This window comes from Uloborus diversus, chromosome 5, assembly GCF_026930045.1.
Source record: "Uloborus diversus isolate 005 chromosome 5, Udiv.v.3.1, whole genome shotgun sequence".
In the NCBI taxonomy this organism is placed as follows: domain Eukaryota; kingdom Metazoa; phylum Arthropoda; class Arachnida; order Araneae; family Uloboridae; genus Uloborus; species Uloborus diversus.
The window spans coordinates 134,083,488-134,103,427 of NC_072735.1; the positions used below are offsets into that span (position 1 = coordinate 134,083,488).

Sequence of the window (19,940 nt, forward strand, 5' to 3'; positions counted from 1 at the left end):
GTTAATAAGTAAGATTCAATACTTAGACGTTGAGGAAAAAAGATGCACAAATATGCAGCAGTGTATAATTGCACCTGATTAATTTTCTTTTTTTTTTTGAACAGATAATTGGCAGAAAAGGTATAGGGAATTAGGATACTTAATTTTGTAAAGCAAAAAAAAATTCTTTATAAAATCAATTTTCCCTGATTTTTTGTAATTTTTTCAAAATTCCCTGATATTTCCCTGACTTTTCCCTGATTAATAAAGTTCCCTGACTTTTCCCTGATTTCCCTGATCTGTCGCCACCCTGTATATATATATATTATCCTTAATTTTTCCATATCCTTAATTTTTCAATGTTTTCTGAGAACCGTACATAGGTAAAAATATTAAAATTCATTGAGTAGTATTGAATTTAGATGGGTAAATTTTCAACTAGAATTGATATTAATAAATAACCACTTAGAAATAAAAGAGAGACTGCCCAAAGAAGTTGCAAATGCTTGGGAAGATCTCGCCACTTTTCTTCAACAAATGATAATATATCTTTGAAATGTTATATATTTTTCAAAATTAATGCATGTTTGTGAATCTTAAACATAGCAAATATAATACACAAAAAAGCCAAAACAAATTATAGTCATCTTATATACTGAAAATTCAGTGTTCATTTTATCATGAAATCAATTTTTGGTTTTCAAAAATCTCACTTTGGATTCAGCAGTAGGTTTTGCACCATATTCTAAAAGTGTCGTTGCAATGTCCATCTGATTCTTTTTAGCTGCAATGTGTAATGGTGTATATCCATTTTTCGCAGTTGCGTGGGGGAAAGCACCTTTGTCCAAAAGCAATAAAGCAACATTAACGTGATCATAATGAGCTGCCACATGTAAAGGCGTAACTCCATTCTAAATCAAATGAAAAAGCAAAATTCATATTTGGATCAAATTTAAAAAAAGAATTTCAGTTTTTCAATAAAAAATTAAACTACACAATATGTATTTTTTAAATTTTAATTTTTTAAAATTTCATCAATAAAACAGCAAAGTATTAAAAACTTTATTTAATATCCTTAAAATATAAAAGTTAAAAAATAAAAAGGCTACAGAACTTAAGACAGAACAAAAATGCAAATTAAAAAAACGTGAAATCAAAGTTTAAAGCTTCATTTAGTAATATTCAGAAGAAATGGATTGATACCTTTCCTTGTGCATCTACAGGTGCATCTTTTTGAAGTAAAAGTTGAGCAACTTTAATGTTGCCATACTTTGCTGCCAAATGTAGAGGAGTAAATCCTTTCTAAAAACAAAACAAAAAAAGTCTAGGGTTACATGTCTCTTAAACACAACAGGTTAATTGCAATTCAATTATATTTTGAAGAGTAATTTATCATAGTTTAAAGTTGTAGCAAAGTTTCACCTACTTAAAGCATTAAAAGTTTTTTTACAGCTAAGACACGACTGGACGTAGACTTAGAATAGCTGATTTCTTTTTTCTTTTTTTTTTCAATGATCATCAATCATTAAAAAGGATATAGTTTTTTCCTGTATTGAAATCATTAAAAAAGATGTAGAAATCAATTATTTACAAAATAAAAAGGTATGATTATATATTTTTTAACGAACATGAAAATTGGCTTCAGTTCCAACTCTGTTAGTAGATGTGTGTTGTAATAAATGTATCATTTGATACATTTTATCATTCAGCCAGAGCTCCATATATTGAAGTAGCAACTTCTGGGGGGGGGGGGGGAAATTGGATACAAAGAAACAAGCTTAATTTTTTTGTAACTACTACTAAAACACTAAAGTTAAATTCAATTTTTTATAGGAAATTCCATCTCTAACTTATTTGCGAGTTACAATATATGAAAGTTGATGATGAAAAAAAATAATAAGAAAGCTTATTCTTTATTGCTTTTAAACAAACAGTAATCTAGACATTGGTTACAATCATCATAGTTGCATTCGTTAAAAAGAAAAAAATAACTGTGAAAGTCTTGTTGAATAGTCAGTATACGAAGAGTTCACCAAATAAATGTTTGCATTTATTGAATCCACCAAAAAATTTGTTAAAACATTTCTTGAAAATTGAAATCGAGGACAAAACACCTCTAGCATTTCATTTTTCGACGTGTTTGAAATTTTTTAGATTTTTACTCAAGCTTAACAAATTCAGGAATGAAAAACAACCAACAGAAGAAAAAAAGGAACAGCTAGAAATTGGTTTTACAGGACAAGCCGCAACAGAAAATCTAAAACAACTTGGTTGTTTTGTTCTAAAATTCAAAGTTTCTCCAATTGTTTGTCCACCCCTTAACCTCAAATGGCTAATTGCGGGGTTCGTAGGAAGAACCACTGAGCTTTCTTTTTCTCAGACTTTAATTTTTGTGAAGCAAAAGGTCTAAAGTCAAATAAAATGTCCCACTATGTCTAAAAATAATTTCGATACATCGAGATCTTTTCGATGCGTGGAAATAGTTTTTCTATGTAATGACCATAGGGATTTACTAAAAGTTTGAAAAATAGAAATTCGGTATAATAAGGCTCGACTGTAAACTCATATCTTCATTATCTAGGAAACAACAGACAATGCATATAATTGCATGAGATAAATGTTTCATACAATGGTCTGAGAATTCTTAGATGAGTAAAGAAGATAAATGAATTTAGATAGAAAAATCATAACTTTGGTACCTTAGTCGTAGCTGTTAGTGAAGCGCCATGATCCAGAAGTACAGAAGCTACTTCTTCTTGTCCTTCTTTTGCAGCTATGTGTAGGGCAGTATACATATCTTTAGTAGTGGCATCTACAGCAGCACCATGTTGCAGTAATAGACCTACAATGTCTACATTTCCTAGTCGAGCTGCGATATGAAGTGGAGTCTGTTGTTCCTGTATTGTAGTGAAAGAAAAGAGAATGAAATAAATTATTAAGAACATGACAAAAACTACCAAGATTATAATGATACAGAAACGAAGATCACCATCAAAAGTAAGAAGAAGTATAAAAATACCAAATAAGCTAAAAAGTTCAGGTCTTAAGATAAAATTAGATCTTTATGTGCACTTTTTGTACACAGATTTATACCACACTGCATTCTCTGACATAAAATTATTAAAAAAGAAGGATTAAATTAATTTAGTAAGCTGGCAGCATACAATCAACAAACCATTACTTTTACTTTTTTAACACATAATTTGCAGTTAACTTGCAGGAAAGAACAAAACAATTTCTCATTTAAAACATGTTTAAAAAATCTAGTTTTTGGAAAGAAAAAGCAAATTATTTAGTTAACTCTTACCCTAGCAGAAGCATCCACATGAGCTCCATTACGAAGAAGAATTCGAATGATATCAGACTGGTTAGCTCGAGCAGCCAAATGCAATGGAGTTTCACCTCGTACTGTGGGAACATCAGGATTTGCACCATGTTGAATTAAATAAATTACAATATTCATACAGCCCATGAAAGATGCTACATGAAGAGGAGTTAGGCCAGACTGAAAATTTAATTATAGAAAATCAATTAAACATTTGAAAAAACATAAACACAAAGTTTTCAAAATCAAGTAACAATGAAGACACGGTGGTACAAAATCATGAAAAAAAAGTTCCCTGGTAATTCCCTCATATTCCCTGATTTAGCTCCAAAAACTTGTTTTTAAAATTAGGGGTTTCACAAATATCTAAAAGATAAAACCACAATAAAATTGCATACCTGCAATTTTTGCAAGAAATATAAGCAGTAGATTTTAGTTTAAAAAATAGGAGGAAAAACTGGATATTTATGTTAGAAAACAAAAGAGAGAGCATGTAAGTATGCTTACGCGTGTAAGCAGGGGTGGCATTTCAGCATTTCATTTGGGGGGTTGAGTTTCTTAAATACGAATTACCTCAGTATGGAACAAAACACATATTGGCTAACAGCAAGTATAATCATGATATGGGGGGGGGGGATTGCATAGTTTAAGAAACGATATTTGTTGATGTGATATATTTTTTTCAAAAATAATATGTATTTTTAAAGAGTATCTATATGAAAGCAAATTATGCATTGAGCAGCTGAAATGTGTTTCTAGCAGAAGAAAGTGATGAACACTCATTAAATAGACACACTTAATATGTGAGCGTAACAATGAAAGTAAAATACTAAGTCATTTTCTTGTGAAAATCATGCAGCCACACCACTGCACGGGCCTCTAACCATCGTTACGCAGAGCACACAAGAACGAGATATTTTTAGCTTATATGAGGAAATTATGTCTTTAGTTAAAATTAACCATGATTCTTCATTAGTTTTTTTCTGTTCTGAAAAGGCCAGTAAAGACTTGATGAATTTCTAATAATTTAAAATACGGAAAACACTTGCTCATGTGTGGAAATGTGTCGACTTTCATAACCATTATGGAGAACCAGCAAGATTGTTTTTCTTGAACATTGATCGGTGATTTACGTAAATTGAATTTGCTCATTTTTTATCATTCCTCTCAAAAATTTAGGGGTGTGACCGCCTTCTCTTGACCCCCCTATTTGCCGCCCCTGCATGTAAGCATGCTTACACACGTAAGTATGATTACGCACATAAGTATGATTAAGCACATAGTTATTCTTACTCACATAAGCAAACCATGCTTTTGCACGAAAGTATGCTTTTGCACGTACACGAGTACATAGTATGCTTAAGCACATATGCAGTGTGCATACAGAGCATGCAGATGCTTGTAAGTATGCTTACCCACTGAAGTATAAACATACAGAAGAAAAACGCACATAAGCATGTTTACACACAGAAGTATGCTTATGCACACAAGTATAGATGCTTATCCAAGTAAGAAGAAGCTGAAATTTCTTTGAGACATGAAAACAGATAAATGCTAGCTAACTTTTCTAACATATCTGAAGAAAAAAAGGTTCTATTTCTAGCAGTTTACCTGTCTCTAAAAAAAAAATCTTCCTTACCAACATGGAAGTCAAAATCAAACCATAGACTAATAATAAAAGTAGACCGAGCTTTCCCAGACTTGCTGATGAAAAAATTGGTTCATGGATACATCATGTGACTGGTGGGTGGCTTGGCGAAAACTTTGGCAGCATGGTTGCTAGATGGCAACATTATCTATAGTTTGGCACTCGACATGTATTTTAAGACGCAATGTGTTTTCATTATATTATAATTTTTTTCCAGGTGCAGAGAATGAACTGTTTTTCTTTTAGTTATGCATTATTTTGACATTAGTAATTAGTTTTTGATCACAGTTTTCAGTAACTTTTATTTCATTCGGAACTGCTACGTCAGCGTTGCCGTAAACGTTTTGCGTTAACGCAAAAATGTACTGATCAGTATCTTAAATTGAAATTGTAGGTAAAAATCTTACCGTTTGCCGATTCTTTTTGGGCGCATGCATCTTTAATTGCTTAGAGAGTTATTGAAATTGACTAAAGAAAATGCACAATACTATCTAAACGAAATACTATATTCACGAAATATTTACAATTTAGAATAACAAATTTACAAATCGGACTCCATAAAAGATCATTCTTCCGTGTTTCATCAATTCTATTTATTTTATTTCTCGCTCGTCTTGATCGTCTGCTACGATCAACACCCGCTGTTGCTAGGATATCCTCCAGTCACATGGTTTGGTTTATGAGCAGTGTGAGGTCTCAACGGTTCTTTTCGGCCTCCCACGACGATTACATCTTGTTAGGGGGTCATTCTTGGAGACCACACGCAACCACTGCAGTTGTCCCACGGTCTTGCACAAGATCCCCTTCAAGATTACGCAAAGGTTGTGGTCACTACGGCGCCGCTCTCCCCTTTTGTCTCGGAGCACAGACCACCCTGTGGTGAGAATCGAAGTTTTCTTCGGGGGTCTGAAAGGCTTCTGGAGGCAGAGATGGTTACGCCACGAGCCGGGACTGAGGTCCGAAATTCTCTCGGGAACGCAATGTTCCAAGTTTGGTTTGTAAAGCCAATGGATTAAACTTCCAACGAAGTTAGTCCTCTGTGGATAATATTCCTGCATTTACAATCTTTGTAAATTAATTGTACATAGCGGTATGCAATTACTCCAGACAAATAAAAGTTTATTTTTATTATTTATGGTCTGGTACGTTACAGCAGCAAAAGGGTTGCCATAGCTCGGTCTACTCTTATTATTAGTCTATGAATCACACTGTTATTTGCAGACAAACCAATACCACTCCAATTAAAGGGTGGATCCAGTTTCTGCTTTTGGGGAGGATGTCCGTATTAAAATATTAGTAAAGTACAATGTTATGTTTTCTTATAATATCATATGGAAAATATAAAGTAATAACATTTAAAATATTAATTTTATTTAAACTGAATCCAATATCGGCATCCATATTAACAACTGAATTACAACTGAATAATTATCACGAGCATCTTTGTTCTTTGTTGCAACAGTTGGAATTTGACAATTCCAACTGCTGCCATTCATAACTTCACTAATATGTTACACCTCCCTTTTCAGATCAGACATAGTCCCTCAAGTAGGAAGGTCGCCTAACTACCCTCCCACTACGAGTAACATAGTTCGTATTGTTAATTGGTCCTTGAGCTACATTTTGTCTATTTTGATTTATTATTGTGTTTGGAGGATTTAAGTCACACAGAATACTAATACAGTGAAACCTGTATAAGTTGATCACTTGCGGTGCAATACTTTTGCGGTCAACTTAAACAGGTGGTCCACTTATAGAGGTTGAATTATATGATATAGATCTAATTCTGTTCCTGAAAATAGCGGTCAACTTAGACAGGTGGTCAACTTACAAAGGTGGTCAACTTTACAGGTTTTACTGTATTGTCAGAGTTGGGGTCATAAGTAGTTTGCATTGAATTTTTACATTTTCTAAAATGATAAGAATTCCTTCAGAGTATTCTACCATTTTCTGTCTTAACTAAATATGACCTAGGTGAACAATGTTTTTTTACAATCTGTGCCTTTTCCCAATGACTACCCACTCTTATAAGAACATTTTCTCCTTCAGCAAAGTCTGGTCTGTGCCTAGCATTCATATTGTAATAGTACTGTGTTTTCTTTCTTATAGCTTCAAATTTCTCTTTGCAATTTGTTGCTATTTTCGGCTTCAAGAAGGAGAGTTTTGTTGGCAATCTAGTACGAAGACATCGACTCATTAATAGTTGAGCAGGTGATGTGTTTGTTCCAGTGATTGGAGTATTTCTGTGCTCTAACAGAGCTTCTTGAATGTTATCTGTTCCAGATTTACGAATAATATTTTTAGCTATTCCTACCATTTTTTCTGCAAATCCATTTGATTTTGGGTAGTGGGGACTGCTAGTAATGATTTCAAAGCCCCATTTTCTGGAAAACTTCTCTATTTTCAAACTTGCAAAACGGCATATTATCACAGATAACTTTCTGCGGTATACCATGAGTTGAAAACGGTTCTTTTAATTTTGGTATTATTTCATTAGCAGGTTTTGTTATTTAATCTTATTATGCCTAACCATTTTGAAAAATAGCATCCACAACTAAGTAATTTACACCCCCATATTCACATATGTCCATTCCTATTTTTTCATATGGCAAGTTTGGAACTTCGTGACTCAAAAGAGGCTCTTTGACATTTTTAGATTTATACATATCACAGTTTTCACATTTTGAAATCATAACTTCAAGATCTTTGTTGATTCCCTTCCAAAAAATCACTTGTCTAGCTCTTGCTTTTTCAATTCCACAATGTGAATCACATTTAACATTTCATTTCTGACACATTTTGGAACAATTACTCTATCATTCATAAATATTAAACCCCCATCTACACAGATTTCATTTCTATATTTAAAATAATCACGAGCCTCATTTGGAACTTTGACTTTGCTTTCTGGCCATCCTTCGACCCAAAATCTCAGGACATTAGACAATCCTTCATCATTTAGTGTAGTAGCAACAAATTCTTTCTGCTTATCAGGACTAATTTGTAAATATTTGTTTAAACTGTGAACTAGTTCTGTCATTTCACTATCATCTGCAACTGGCTCTGATGGAAATGATCTTGATAACAAATCAGCAATATACATATTTTTCCCTGGCAGATATTTTAAATTTAATTGGTATCTAAGTAATTTTATCTTCATTCGCTGCAATCTAGGTGACATGACATGTGCAACATTTTTACTCATTATAGATACTAACGGTTTATGGTCAGTAAGAACTTCCACAGGTCTCCCATAAATCAGATAATGGAATTTATTTGTTGCAAATACAATGCTCAAAAATTCTTTCTCGATTTGATCATATCCTTTTTCTGCGTTTGTTAAACTTCTAGATGCAAACGCGACTGGACGTCCATCTTGTGATAAACAGCAACCCAAACCATCTTTTGAACTATCGGCTTGTATTACAATGGATTTGGAGCTTTCAAAAATACTCAGAACAGGAGCGCTAACAATTTTTTCCTTTAACTTACTTAAAGCTGCTGCATGTGCTGGAAACCACTGCCAATTAGTATCCTGCTTTAATAACTCCCTTGAAGGTGCTGTCAGTGTGGTACTTGTGGTATAAATTGCCTTGAGTAATTGATCATTCCTAGTATTCTCTGAAGTTCTTTTTTATTAGTGGGTTCGGGCATATCAACTACAGCTTTTACATAGTCTGGGTTTTGTTTCATGCCTTCTAACCCGAAAACATAACCTAAATACTTGACTTTTGAAACTCTGCACTGAATTTTGTTTTTATTGAATTTAACATTTAGCTCTTGAGCTCTTTTGATTACCTTAGCTAATATCGCATCGTGTTCAGCTAAAGAATTTCCTGCTATAAGCAGATCATCAAAATAAATTAAAACTCCCGGAATGTCCCCAAAATTCTTCTCATTTGTTTTTTGAAAAATTTCTGGAGCACATGATAACCCCATAGGAAGTCTCAAAAATTTGTAACAGCCAAATGGAGTATTAAATGTGCATAAATCACTACTTTTTGTATCCAATTCCATTTGAAAAAATCCATCTTTTAGGTTCAAAATACTAAATACTGTTTTATTACATAACTTAGTAACAAGTTCTTCAACTGTTGGAATCAATGCATAATCCCTCTTGATAGCCCTATTTAAGTCTTGTGGATCCATACATAATCTGAGTGAACCATCAGATTTTTCTATTATTACTTGATTGCTAACCCAATCTTGCAGATTCTCTACTTTTTCAATAATATTTTGGTTTTCCAATTCTATCAATTTCATTTCAAGTTTCGGACGCAATGAAGTGGGTACTCGTCGTAGAGGACGAGCTATTGGAGAATAATTTTCTTTTAATTTAATACTGCATTTACCAAATTTTCCCACTCCTTCAAATACATTTGAGTTCCTTCGAATAAACTCTTCGACATCATTGCCATAACTAGCACTATTTAACCCTTCATGCAATTTGGCTGGTTTAACATCACATGACATTATTTTTTCACAATTCAAATTATCATAACGCTTGAAGTTATCCTCAACAATTTTCAATAAGTTTAGTTTTATGCACCCATCTAATCCAAGTAATGGTTTTTATCTATTCTTAACAATAACAAAATCTATAATTACTTGCTTATCACCCACAAAGCATAATAATTTTATCTCACCCAAGGGCTTAAAACTCTAATCCCCATAAGCCTCTAATACAATACTAGTTTTATAATACTTCAAATTTTTACCTATTGATAAAAATATATCCTCCAGCAAAACACTTATCTGTGCACCCGTATCTAATTTAAAACTTATTTCTTTATCACAAATTCGAATGTTTTTGGTCCATTCAGTTGGCAGATAATCTACATTACCTATTTGGCATACAGTAACAGATTCTACATAAATGTCAGTATTGTTATCTTGTCTCTCGTTGGTGCTACTCTCTGGCTCTGAGTAGGAAATTTCTCTAATGTTTCGAGACTTGCAAACTGAAGAGAAATGGTTGAGGTTTCCACAACGATAGCAGTGTTTTCCATAAGCTGGACAATCAGACCTATTATGTTTACGATTACATTTCTTGCACTGGAAAGTCACACAACGGATTCACTTGAGAATTCATTATTGGAAGGCCTAGCATCAGCTGAACTTTGCTGTGTATTAAAATCTTTCTGTTGATTTCTAGATGATCGCAGAGAAAATCGCTTCATTGTATCAACATTTTTAGCTTGAATTGTTTGAGCTTGTGTCCTACTCAATTCAGCAGATCGACAAAGTTCTGCAGCCTTGAATAGTGAAAGTTCACACTCTTGCAGTAATCTTTCCTGCAAACCTCTGTGTGCGATACCTAGGACTATGCGGTCACGAACAACACTATCTACTTGATCGCCAAACTCGTACGACTTAACTAATTTTCTTAAATCGGTATAAAAGGACTCCAAATTTTCACCTTGCCCTTGAACTCGATTGTTAAATATAAACCTTTCAACTACCACATTCTTTTTTGGTGCTGCATATAGCTCAATTGCCTCAATAACCTTTTTATAATCTTGTTTGTCGTCATCTGACAAATCAAAGGTATTAAAAATCTCTATGCCTTCTTCACCGCTACTTTTGCTTCAGATTTCTTTTCTTCATTTCCGGCCGCCGTCATATAAATGCAAAACTGTTGTTTTAATTTTCGCCAATTATCCGCTACATTTCAGACGAAACTCAGGCCCATTGGCGGTCTGCAGTATTCCAATGTTTCTTTGAAGTGGTACAAACTTTCGACTGCGCCATGTTATGTTTTCTTATAATATAATAAGGAAAATATAAAGTAATAACATTTAAAATATTAATTTTATTTAAACTGAATCCAATATCCGCATCCATATTAACAACTGAATTACAACTGAATAATTAACACGAGCATCTTTGTTCTTAAGATTTGACAACTCCAACTGTTGCCATTCATAACTTCACTAATATGTTACACACACAAAAGGAAAGAGGGGGTCATTAATGAAATATGTTGGTAAAAATGGATTGCAAGGGCCAGGTAACATCTATTAAGACCAAAAAATGCAGTTTCTAGGTTATTTTTGGACATTTCAAAAGGAGGAGACTGGTTGTGACCCCCCCCCCCCCCCCCAACACACACACCAGAAAAAGTTTAAAAAATACGAAGTGTATTTATGCTCGCAAGAAAGGTCATGAATTAAATAACTTGACTAAAGTTTTAATGACAGAGAATTAAGAAACTAAATGTAATGTTGTACTAACAATGAAATGCATCTAAAAATACTTGATACATAATACTTGATACATAATACAGTACCTGCTTCTTATATGAATCATGCTTGTTGTAAACAGTTTTGATTCCATAAAACGGCAGATTCTATAAAGTGGCTGGTTCAATAAAGTTTGATTTTGTTCTGCTTTTGCGATTTGATTCGTTAAAGCCGTTGATTCAGTTAAGCACTGATTCAAATAATTGGTGCTCACTGTACTAGAGATATAATTATATTTTATGTATTTGAAAGATATTAAAAGAATGTTTTTCAAGTACGTAAAACACAATAACAGAAATATTTTCTAACAGGACAAAAGAAAACTCACTTCAGTTGTAGCTTCAATAGAAGCCCCATGCTTTAGAAGCAATTCCACCACTTTGATTCTGTTCTTCTTGCAAGCAATATGAAGGGGTGTGAAGCCATTTAATGCTCGAGAATTAGGGTCAGCTTTGCGATCCAAGAGAAGTTTGGCTACCCGTACATGGCCACAATGGGCAGCAACATGAAGAGCTGTCAAATAATCCTGCAAAGAAGGAATATTTTAACACACAAAGGAAAAATTAGAAATATTCACAATAAAGTACAACTTCGATTAACCGAAGCGGTTGGGGCAGAGCATCCTCTGGTAAGTTAAAAATTGTGGATAAAAGAGAGCACATAAAAATAATCCTCAGGAGATCGCAGGAACTCAACTCTGGATTTAGACATGCACACATTTACAAATTTAAAAATACAATGAAAATTTCATAAGGTATAGCATAATAAACTTTAATTGTTATTATGTTTTTCAGTTAAATTTGTTTGGTTCCTTAATTTTAAACATAAATATGTAGTTGAAGAAATAATTACTAAACAAAGCAAAGACTTTACTTTCAGATTTGATCACTTCTTAAGTTAGAAACTTAGAAGTGATAGAAATGCATGGATAACTTGGTACCTACAGTAGGAATAGCTATCACTGGTGACCTTGAATTGATATTATTCACTTGCCAAAACAAAATCAAGGAAACCAAAGCTGGTCCTGGTTCAAAGTTTTTTTTTTACAAGTGCAGTTCAAATGTATTTTTAGAATTAAATGTATAGAAAAAACCTTATCCATCATTTATACAAACAAACTTGACAATAAGCCAGAAATTCTAAGCGTCTTTTCAGTAATCTGTATGGCATATAGAGGGAACTATGTTAATTTATTATAAGTAAATGTTAACAGAATGATGCTAGTCATGGAAAGGTTTAAGTTTGAAATGATGCTTCCAAAAATAATTCAGTTTTCTTTACATATTTTCCTAAAATGAATTCATTAGAATTTTCAGAAACAATGATGGTTCAAGTATAACTAAAGTTTCACACCTTTGGTGATTAAATTCCTGTTGATAAGCTTGTCATAAATAAAATTGTAACTCAAATATAAGTCCAAAGATTTTACAAATATGTTTAAAATAAAAACTGTATAATAATCAGTTTTTGAAACTTGAATTGAAAGATGATATCTAAACAGTTTAATTTCGGTTCATTAGTTTTTGCAGATTGAAACATGATGATATTCCATATCGTACTTAAATTACATTTCATACTTTTACCATTTTATCAGTCATAGATATCGTAGCTGTGAAAAATTAAGTTGAAACATAAGAGATGAGAGAAATTTTTCCTCTTTATTTGTCATCAATTTCCCAAGTATACATTTATTACAACTCCTGCTACTGCGTAAACTTTTACAAAATGTATAATCTTTTAGAAAAATGAATGTACAAATATTAGCAGTGATGGCTCTCCTAAACAACACCAAAAAAATTTCATTTCATATTTCTGGAAAAAACTACATTTAATATCAAATCGATACTTTTTTTTTTTTTTTGCCAATTAAGTTTCTTTTTTTTTTTTATCTACAATGATTTTCAAAAATAAAAAAATTTCATGTTTATTATTTTCAACCAAACATTTTTCACTCAATTATGCTTTAAAAATTAATATTAAAGCAGTTTATTATTTTTTAACCACTTTTCATAAATGCGAGCTACTATTCATCAATGAGATTCTGAAAATTGAACTACATAAAACAAATTTACAATTTATAAGAACCAAAGATCAAAACAAACAAAATTTAATTTGAAGAAAGTGAAGAAATTCCTCCATATATTATACATTTTTTTAATAATTAACACATCTGACAAAAGAATAAAAATCTAAAAGCACAATAATTTTAAGATATTGAAAGTTTTTTTTTTTTTTAAGAGCACAGGATCTAAAAGAGAACATAAAAAAGAATGTTTAAATTAGCACTTACAACAGTCACGTCATCTACTGGAGCTTTATGGAATAGAAGGATTCTTGCACTGTCCACATGATCACCTTGAGATGCCATATGCAATGGAGCAAGACCATTCTGAAAATTAGAAAACAAAGAAATATTTAATGTGCGTGTGTGAGTTACGTAAAATTAGCTACAACATTAACATTAATTATACTAATCAAACAAAAACAATATTTTTCATAAAACATTGAAATCCCTACTGCGCTTATTCCATATTCACATAGTTTCTTTAGAAAAAATCAGTGCTTAACAAAGTATCATGTTTGTGTATATCTATACATTAAAAGTATCAAGTTTATGCGTATCTTATACATTAAAAATTAAGCTGAAATTGTAAATTAAGACTCAAATTCTAAAATACAAAAATACTGAGAAAAATATATTCAAAAAAATGTTATTGCACATTACACAATAAATACACTCTATAACAAAAAAATCGATGCACCAAGAAGGAGCGGTCCCATTGAGGCCAAAATTGGTGGACAAGAAGACAATGTACAGAATAGTAAATGACTAAATTCTCAGAACAATTGAATAATTTATGTCAGAGTTAAAGTAGCAAAGTTCAATAAGGTGTTGATCCGCCTCTAGCCTGGTAAAAAGTTGAAGCACAGCGTGGCATAGACAGACAAAGCTCCCGGATGGTGTCCTGTGGTATTTTCTTGCCTAATTCGCTCCAATTGTTGAAAGAGGTCATCAACATTCCGTTGATGACCATTCCGTGCCAGATGCAATCGCCTTTTCCATCATATCCCAGACATGCTCGATGGGAGAGAGATCTGGCAATCTGGCAGGCCAAAGAAGTGTTTGACAAGCTTGCAGACAGTTAATAGCAATACGTGCCGAATGTGGTCTGGCATTGTCTTGCTGATAAACCAGCTGAGGGTACTGCAAAAGGAACAATAGCAAAACAGATCTTAGGATATCATTGACATACCGCTGTGCAGTAAGTGTACCTCTACTTACGACCAAAGGGGTCCAGCTATCAAAGGAAATGGCACCCCAGACCATATTGACTTGTTGAGGGCCGGTGAGGGATGCAAATGTAAAAGCAGAATTCCCCCTCTGCTCTGTATGTCTACAAACACGTCTTCGATGATCGTCAAGACACAGTTGGAAGCGGTTTCGTCGCTAAAGACAATACGTCCCCAGTCGGCATCATTCCAACCTGATCGAGTCATGCACAGCTGTAATCTGGCTCACCGATAAACCAAGTCATTGGTAGGTGCGGGTGGTCTCTGAGGGTGTCAAATGTCAAATGTAATTTGGCTCGGCAGTGTGCAGGAGTCCGTGGCAGGTGGCGTAAAGGCCGGTACGAGCGTAGATTTTGCTGTCTCAACGGTCTGTAAATGGTCATGATGGACACTGGCATTTGGGTTGGTTGGCCCTCGGGAAAAGGACCAACGGATGTGGAATGGTAAGTTCGGGAGAAATGAAGCAATGGAAACTGAATTTCAATTTAAATAACATTTTATTCAAAACATATGTATAAGTGTAAATAGGAAAAACAAATGTTCAACATTTATAAAATCAAATCCCCATAAACAAATTAAATATTTCCCCCCCCCCCCCCCAACATATATCAACAAGAAATATCACACTATTCGTTTTCTCTAAATTTCAGTTCTAAAACGTCCTCAATAAAACAACCCTAAACAGCATGCCACATTGTTGGTACTGTCCAAGAAAAAACTATTTAGAAATTTCATACCCTTGTAAGTCCACACATAAGCACTTGGCACACAAAATATGAAGGCCACATCCACCAATAGGATGAACTGTTGAGTTGAAAAAAACACGTGCACTCGTGGACGACAGACCATCCTCTGTCAATGGTCACTGCATTCCAGGCACACCCATACCACAGCAGAGGACACCTCACCATATGCAGTACAGGAGAACATTCAGTAGTAGAGTCTATTAGAGGTCACCTCACCCTAATAGGGGACACGTAGTCGAAGAAATGCCTCACCCCACACTGAACCCGTACGGTCCGACCAGCTCGGTACCTAGGATGAGCAGCTTCGGTCCTCCGGTCCTGTTAAGCCTAATTCTTAATACTTCAACTCTTTCTTTATAATTTTATTTTCTTACAAAACCGCCTTCCAAACGTAGGGTACTGTTTTAGAACTTATCCTGCACTACTAGCAGGCAAAACGAATTTAATTTTCACATTTCTTTATTAAACTTCCACGTCCCCTGCGTGGACAAATCAACCAGAGCTCACATGCTCACATCAAAACAAACCGTCTGCAGAACGGAAGCAAATCATAAGAGATCGATTGATTGATTGACTTTCTATTTAAACTACGCTCTGCTACCACTTGTTGGCCCTCTTAAAGGTGGATCAACGGATGTGGAATGGTAAGTTCGGGAGAAATGAGGCAATGGAAACTGAATTTCAATTTAAATAACATTTTATTGAAAACATATGTATAAGTGTAAATAGGAAAAACAAATATTCAACATTTATAAAATCAAATCCCCATAAACAAATTAAATATTTCCCCCCCCCCTAACATACATCAACAAGAAATATCACATTGCTTCATTTCTCCCGAACTTACCATTCCACATCCGTTGGTCCTTTTCCCGAGGGCCAACAGGGTTGACTGTCTGATGGTTGATAGAGACGAAGAAGGCGCTGTGACAGCTGATCAGACAATCACTCTGTCCTCACGATCTGTTGTGAACCTACATCGATCGCTACGATCCCGAGTCTAAATTCTGCCGTTTTCAACCCATCCTTGTCAGCATCTTCGAATTGCCGCATCGCCTCAACTCAAATGACAAGCGATTCTCCAATTGTCCAACCAGCCTCTTTGAATCCAATGATCAAACCTCTCTCAAACTCTCACAGTTGCTCGTAATGAGCACGAACCTTGTGGCGAGGCATTTCTAAGTTGTTGAAAGGTAATCTGAATCGCAATCAAAGCAAAACTTTTAATAACTGTTGAAGAACTGCTCCTTATATATATCTGCTGGATGTGCAGTTACAATGCGCTGGAGATCAAATTAGTCATTCATTGGACACCAAATTTTAATCATTTGCATATCTGGTCAAAACACTCATGCATATGAAATTTCAAAGCAATCGGATGATTGCTTCTTGGTGCGTTGATTTTTTTTGTTATAGAGTGTATTTGAACTACATCAAATACAAATGAAAAAGAATCATCATTTTTGCTTAGTTTCAAGATTAGTATAGGACTTCAATAAACTAAAATAAGGACCACTGGTTTTGTCTTTAATACAAAATGTGGCTGATAAATAGTAATTTAAAAATACCCCTCCCCCCACAATATCAACATGACACTTAACAGCCTACTTTCCTGTTCACTTTGAAATTTGCTATAAAACTTTTCTAATCAACAATTTCTGTAACTTTAAATCTATGAACAAAAATAGAGATATTATCAAAAAGCCTTTCATAAAAAAATTATAAACATGATAAACAAGAATTATAAAACCACAGTCACCTAACATGTCTTCTGTCCCATTAGAAAAATGACTAACAAAGACCTTTGTTATGCCTCTCTAATTATCTAATTCTCTACTCCAAATCAGCCAATTTGCTAGAAAGGGAATACAGTACCTTATTAAAAAAAAAAGTTTCTTGCAAATCAATGCATACAAAATCTGTACTCTTTCTGTTACCCGACAATGGATAATTAGTTTGGGGGACATTATCCTGTTTATAAGCAAAGTTGCAAAATTTTATGAATCACTGAAGTTAAACTCACAGGTTTAGACATAGCCAACTATGCTTCACTATACTATGTGTAGTATAATGGGGTTCCTAATGTATTAAAATTTTGAAATAATTGAGAATTCAAACTCTAAGATGCCCAATGTGCAAACTACACTTCAAATCACAATACCAACAATTTATTTTATTTCTGCATTCAAACAAATTTTACTTTTCCTTTCACATGATTTTAAAAAAAAAAAAAAAACTATTACTCTTGCTTCTTACCTTTGTTTTTGCCGTAATTGGTGCTCCTTTTTCTAGTAGCAAGTCTACTACCTGATCATGGCCACTTCGGGCAGCACAATGTAAGGGTGTTAGCCCATCCTATAAAGATGCAATGAAATTGAAAAAATGTATACAGTGACACAAAATCCTCAATACATAAACTTGTATTTTAGAAAACATTGTTATACCCTTGTTGAGGCATCGATTTTAGCTCCTTTATCAACAAGTAATGTAACCATGTTTGATTTTCCCCACTTGGCAGCAACATGCAAGGGAGTAATTTGATGCTGAAAGAGATTCAATGATGAGTAAAACAAACAGTTAACCAATAACATTTCATAACATTTTCAACGCAAATTAACTTGAAGAAAACATTACATTAGACTTCTCAGTTTTGTGATTTTTTTTTTTTTTTTTTGGTAAATGAAAAGTTCTAAAACTAAAATATTTGTCAATTTAAAAAATACAACTTAAACTCGAATTTCTAACTTACATCTCATACTTAAGATTCAAGGTAGAATCCTTTCAGATAAATGAAAATTGGTCAAAAAACGCTATATGCAAAAACATGATTATAATGAAAAACGCAAATACGGCAAAATGATTTGTCAAGGAACTGGGGCATGTAGCTAGTGCAAGGTAACAATGGAGCCGCTAATAAATGCAAAAGTGCTCAACACACAACAAAGCAAGCTGAGAGAGAATAAACCTAATTTCACAGCGCCTTTTTCTTATGTGTTGAGCACTTTTGTATTGATAAAAAGGCTTCATTTTATCCTTGAAATAGCTATTTGCAACATCTTCTTGACAATTTGTGCTTTATTCAAGTTGTCTTTCATTTTAATCTTTACAGCTGTTTTTCACATTCACTGAACAAGAGAAACACAAAAGTAATCAAATAAAGTTTTAAAAGAATAAATAAAAGATTACTTAAAAATTGAAGACACAGAATTTGCTTTAATATGCAACTAAATATCAAATAAAAATTTGTGATAATCAAATTATTTTCAAAACACCTAAATAAAAATTCCAATTAAAGATTCATTCATCTGTTATTCAAAACATAAGTAAAACTTACCTTGGCAGAATAGTTAACATCAGCATTTTTATCAAGAAGAAGAGAAGCAATGTTTTCATTACCATAATGCGCTGCAATATGTAGAGGGGTAAAACCACTCTGTGTAGGGGAAAAAAAAATTGTTAGTTCACTTTATTTGTAAAAAATTAACAGACAAAAAAAAAGAGTCAACTTCATTCAAAGTACATGAGTTATATTCTCTAGCAAACCTAAAAGTTTGCAATTAGGATTGCAAACAGGGTCAGATTATCGCACAGGCTGCCTGGGTCTGACCCCCATCCTCCTAAATGGCCATAAATTACATAAAGATTTATGCATAACATTACAACTAACAAAAAATATATGTATTTTTAAAATAATGATTGAAACATGACTTGCTAATTGGAAAAAAACTTCCTCAAAGGAGAATTTTTATTCGTTCTGCAGTAGCAAATTTACTATGTCACAATTATGAGGGGCTTGGAAGGGATTAATAAAGGCACATGATAAACGATTTAAATAAATTTATAGACAAAGAAGCCCTAAAAATGTATTCAGACGGGATTCCAAACCTGTAAATTGACCATTGCTTTTCACTTTTAATTAGTCGCAACCTGACTGCAAATGGGAGCCTAACCACTGATGAAATATATACCAGTGGCTAATTAGACCTAGATAACATAGGGTTGAGCCCACAAAGAAATCTAAGAGGTCTAAGAAACTTGGGGACTCCAAGTAAGATTTTTTTTTTTTTTGAAAAGACAGAACATGTGCAGGTTGTGTGCTATCTATTCAGAAGTAATTGTTTGCAGTGCCAGACTCATTACAGAACAGGCAGCAAATATTTAGGAATAACATATTTTACATGAACTACAATAGATGTAGATTGACCTGAAGGGTTCTTAAGTACGCAAATTTTTTAACTCTGAATTCAAAAAAGACATTGTATTCCTTCAGAAATCTTTCAAAATTAAATTATATAAGCCAGGCACATGCCGTGGCCCAAGTAAGTGTCCAAGCAGATGTTATGTCCAGTTGTCTTCGTATTATTACTTACACTTTATAATATTTTTCTGTAGTTTTTATATGCATTTTTTGAGAAAAGCATTTAATTCTAGTAACTGTCAAGTTGAACAGAACATTTTTTTATGCAGCAAAAACAAATGTGTAACACATAATACTTATTAATTACAAAAATAAATCAGAAATGAACTATTGAACCTGAGACAAAAATATGCAGAGTTATAAAATACTACTAAAGTACCACTAAGTTTATAGTTTTTAAAAGAAAATACTGCACTTAACTTAGCAGTTCATTTAGAAACGAATTCCATTTATCGTTCATTAGCAGTAAAATATTCAATTAACAGAATCAAAAAGAGTGTTGATTGAGTTA

General features: G+C 33.4%; 1 protein-coding gene across 10 annotated transcripts in view; it reads right to left on the bottom strand.

Annotated features, from left to right (window-relative positions):
- Nucleotides 1-19,940, bottom strand: part of LOC129222607 (ankyrin-3-like) — a 243,048-nt gene that overhangs the window by 113,369 nt on the left and 109,739 nt on the right. For all 10 annotated transcript variants that reach the window (XM_054857131.1, XM_054857130.1, XM_054857129.1 and 7 more), the window contains exons 6-14: nt 18,566-18,664; nt 17,676-17,774; nt 17,488-17,586; nt 13,485-13,583; nt 11,523-11,720; nt 3,287-3,484; nt 2,679-2,876; nt 1,183-1,281; nt 693-890 (exon numbers count right to left, since the gene is read on the bottom strand). In XM_054857131.1, the coding sequence (XP_054713106.1) occupies nt 693-890; nt 1,183-1,281; nt 2,679-2,876; nt 3,287-3,484; nt 11,523-11,720; nt 13,485-13,583; nt 17,488-17,586; nt 17,676-17,774; nt 18,566-18,664 (1,287 nt within the window). The remainder of the gene's footprint in view (nt 1-692; nt 891-1,182; nt 1,282-2,678; nt 2,877-3,286; nt 3,485-11,522; nt 11,721-13,484; nt 13,584-17,487; nt 17,587-17,675; nt 17,775-18,565; nt 18,665-19,940) is intronic.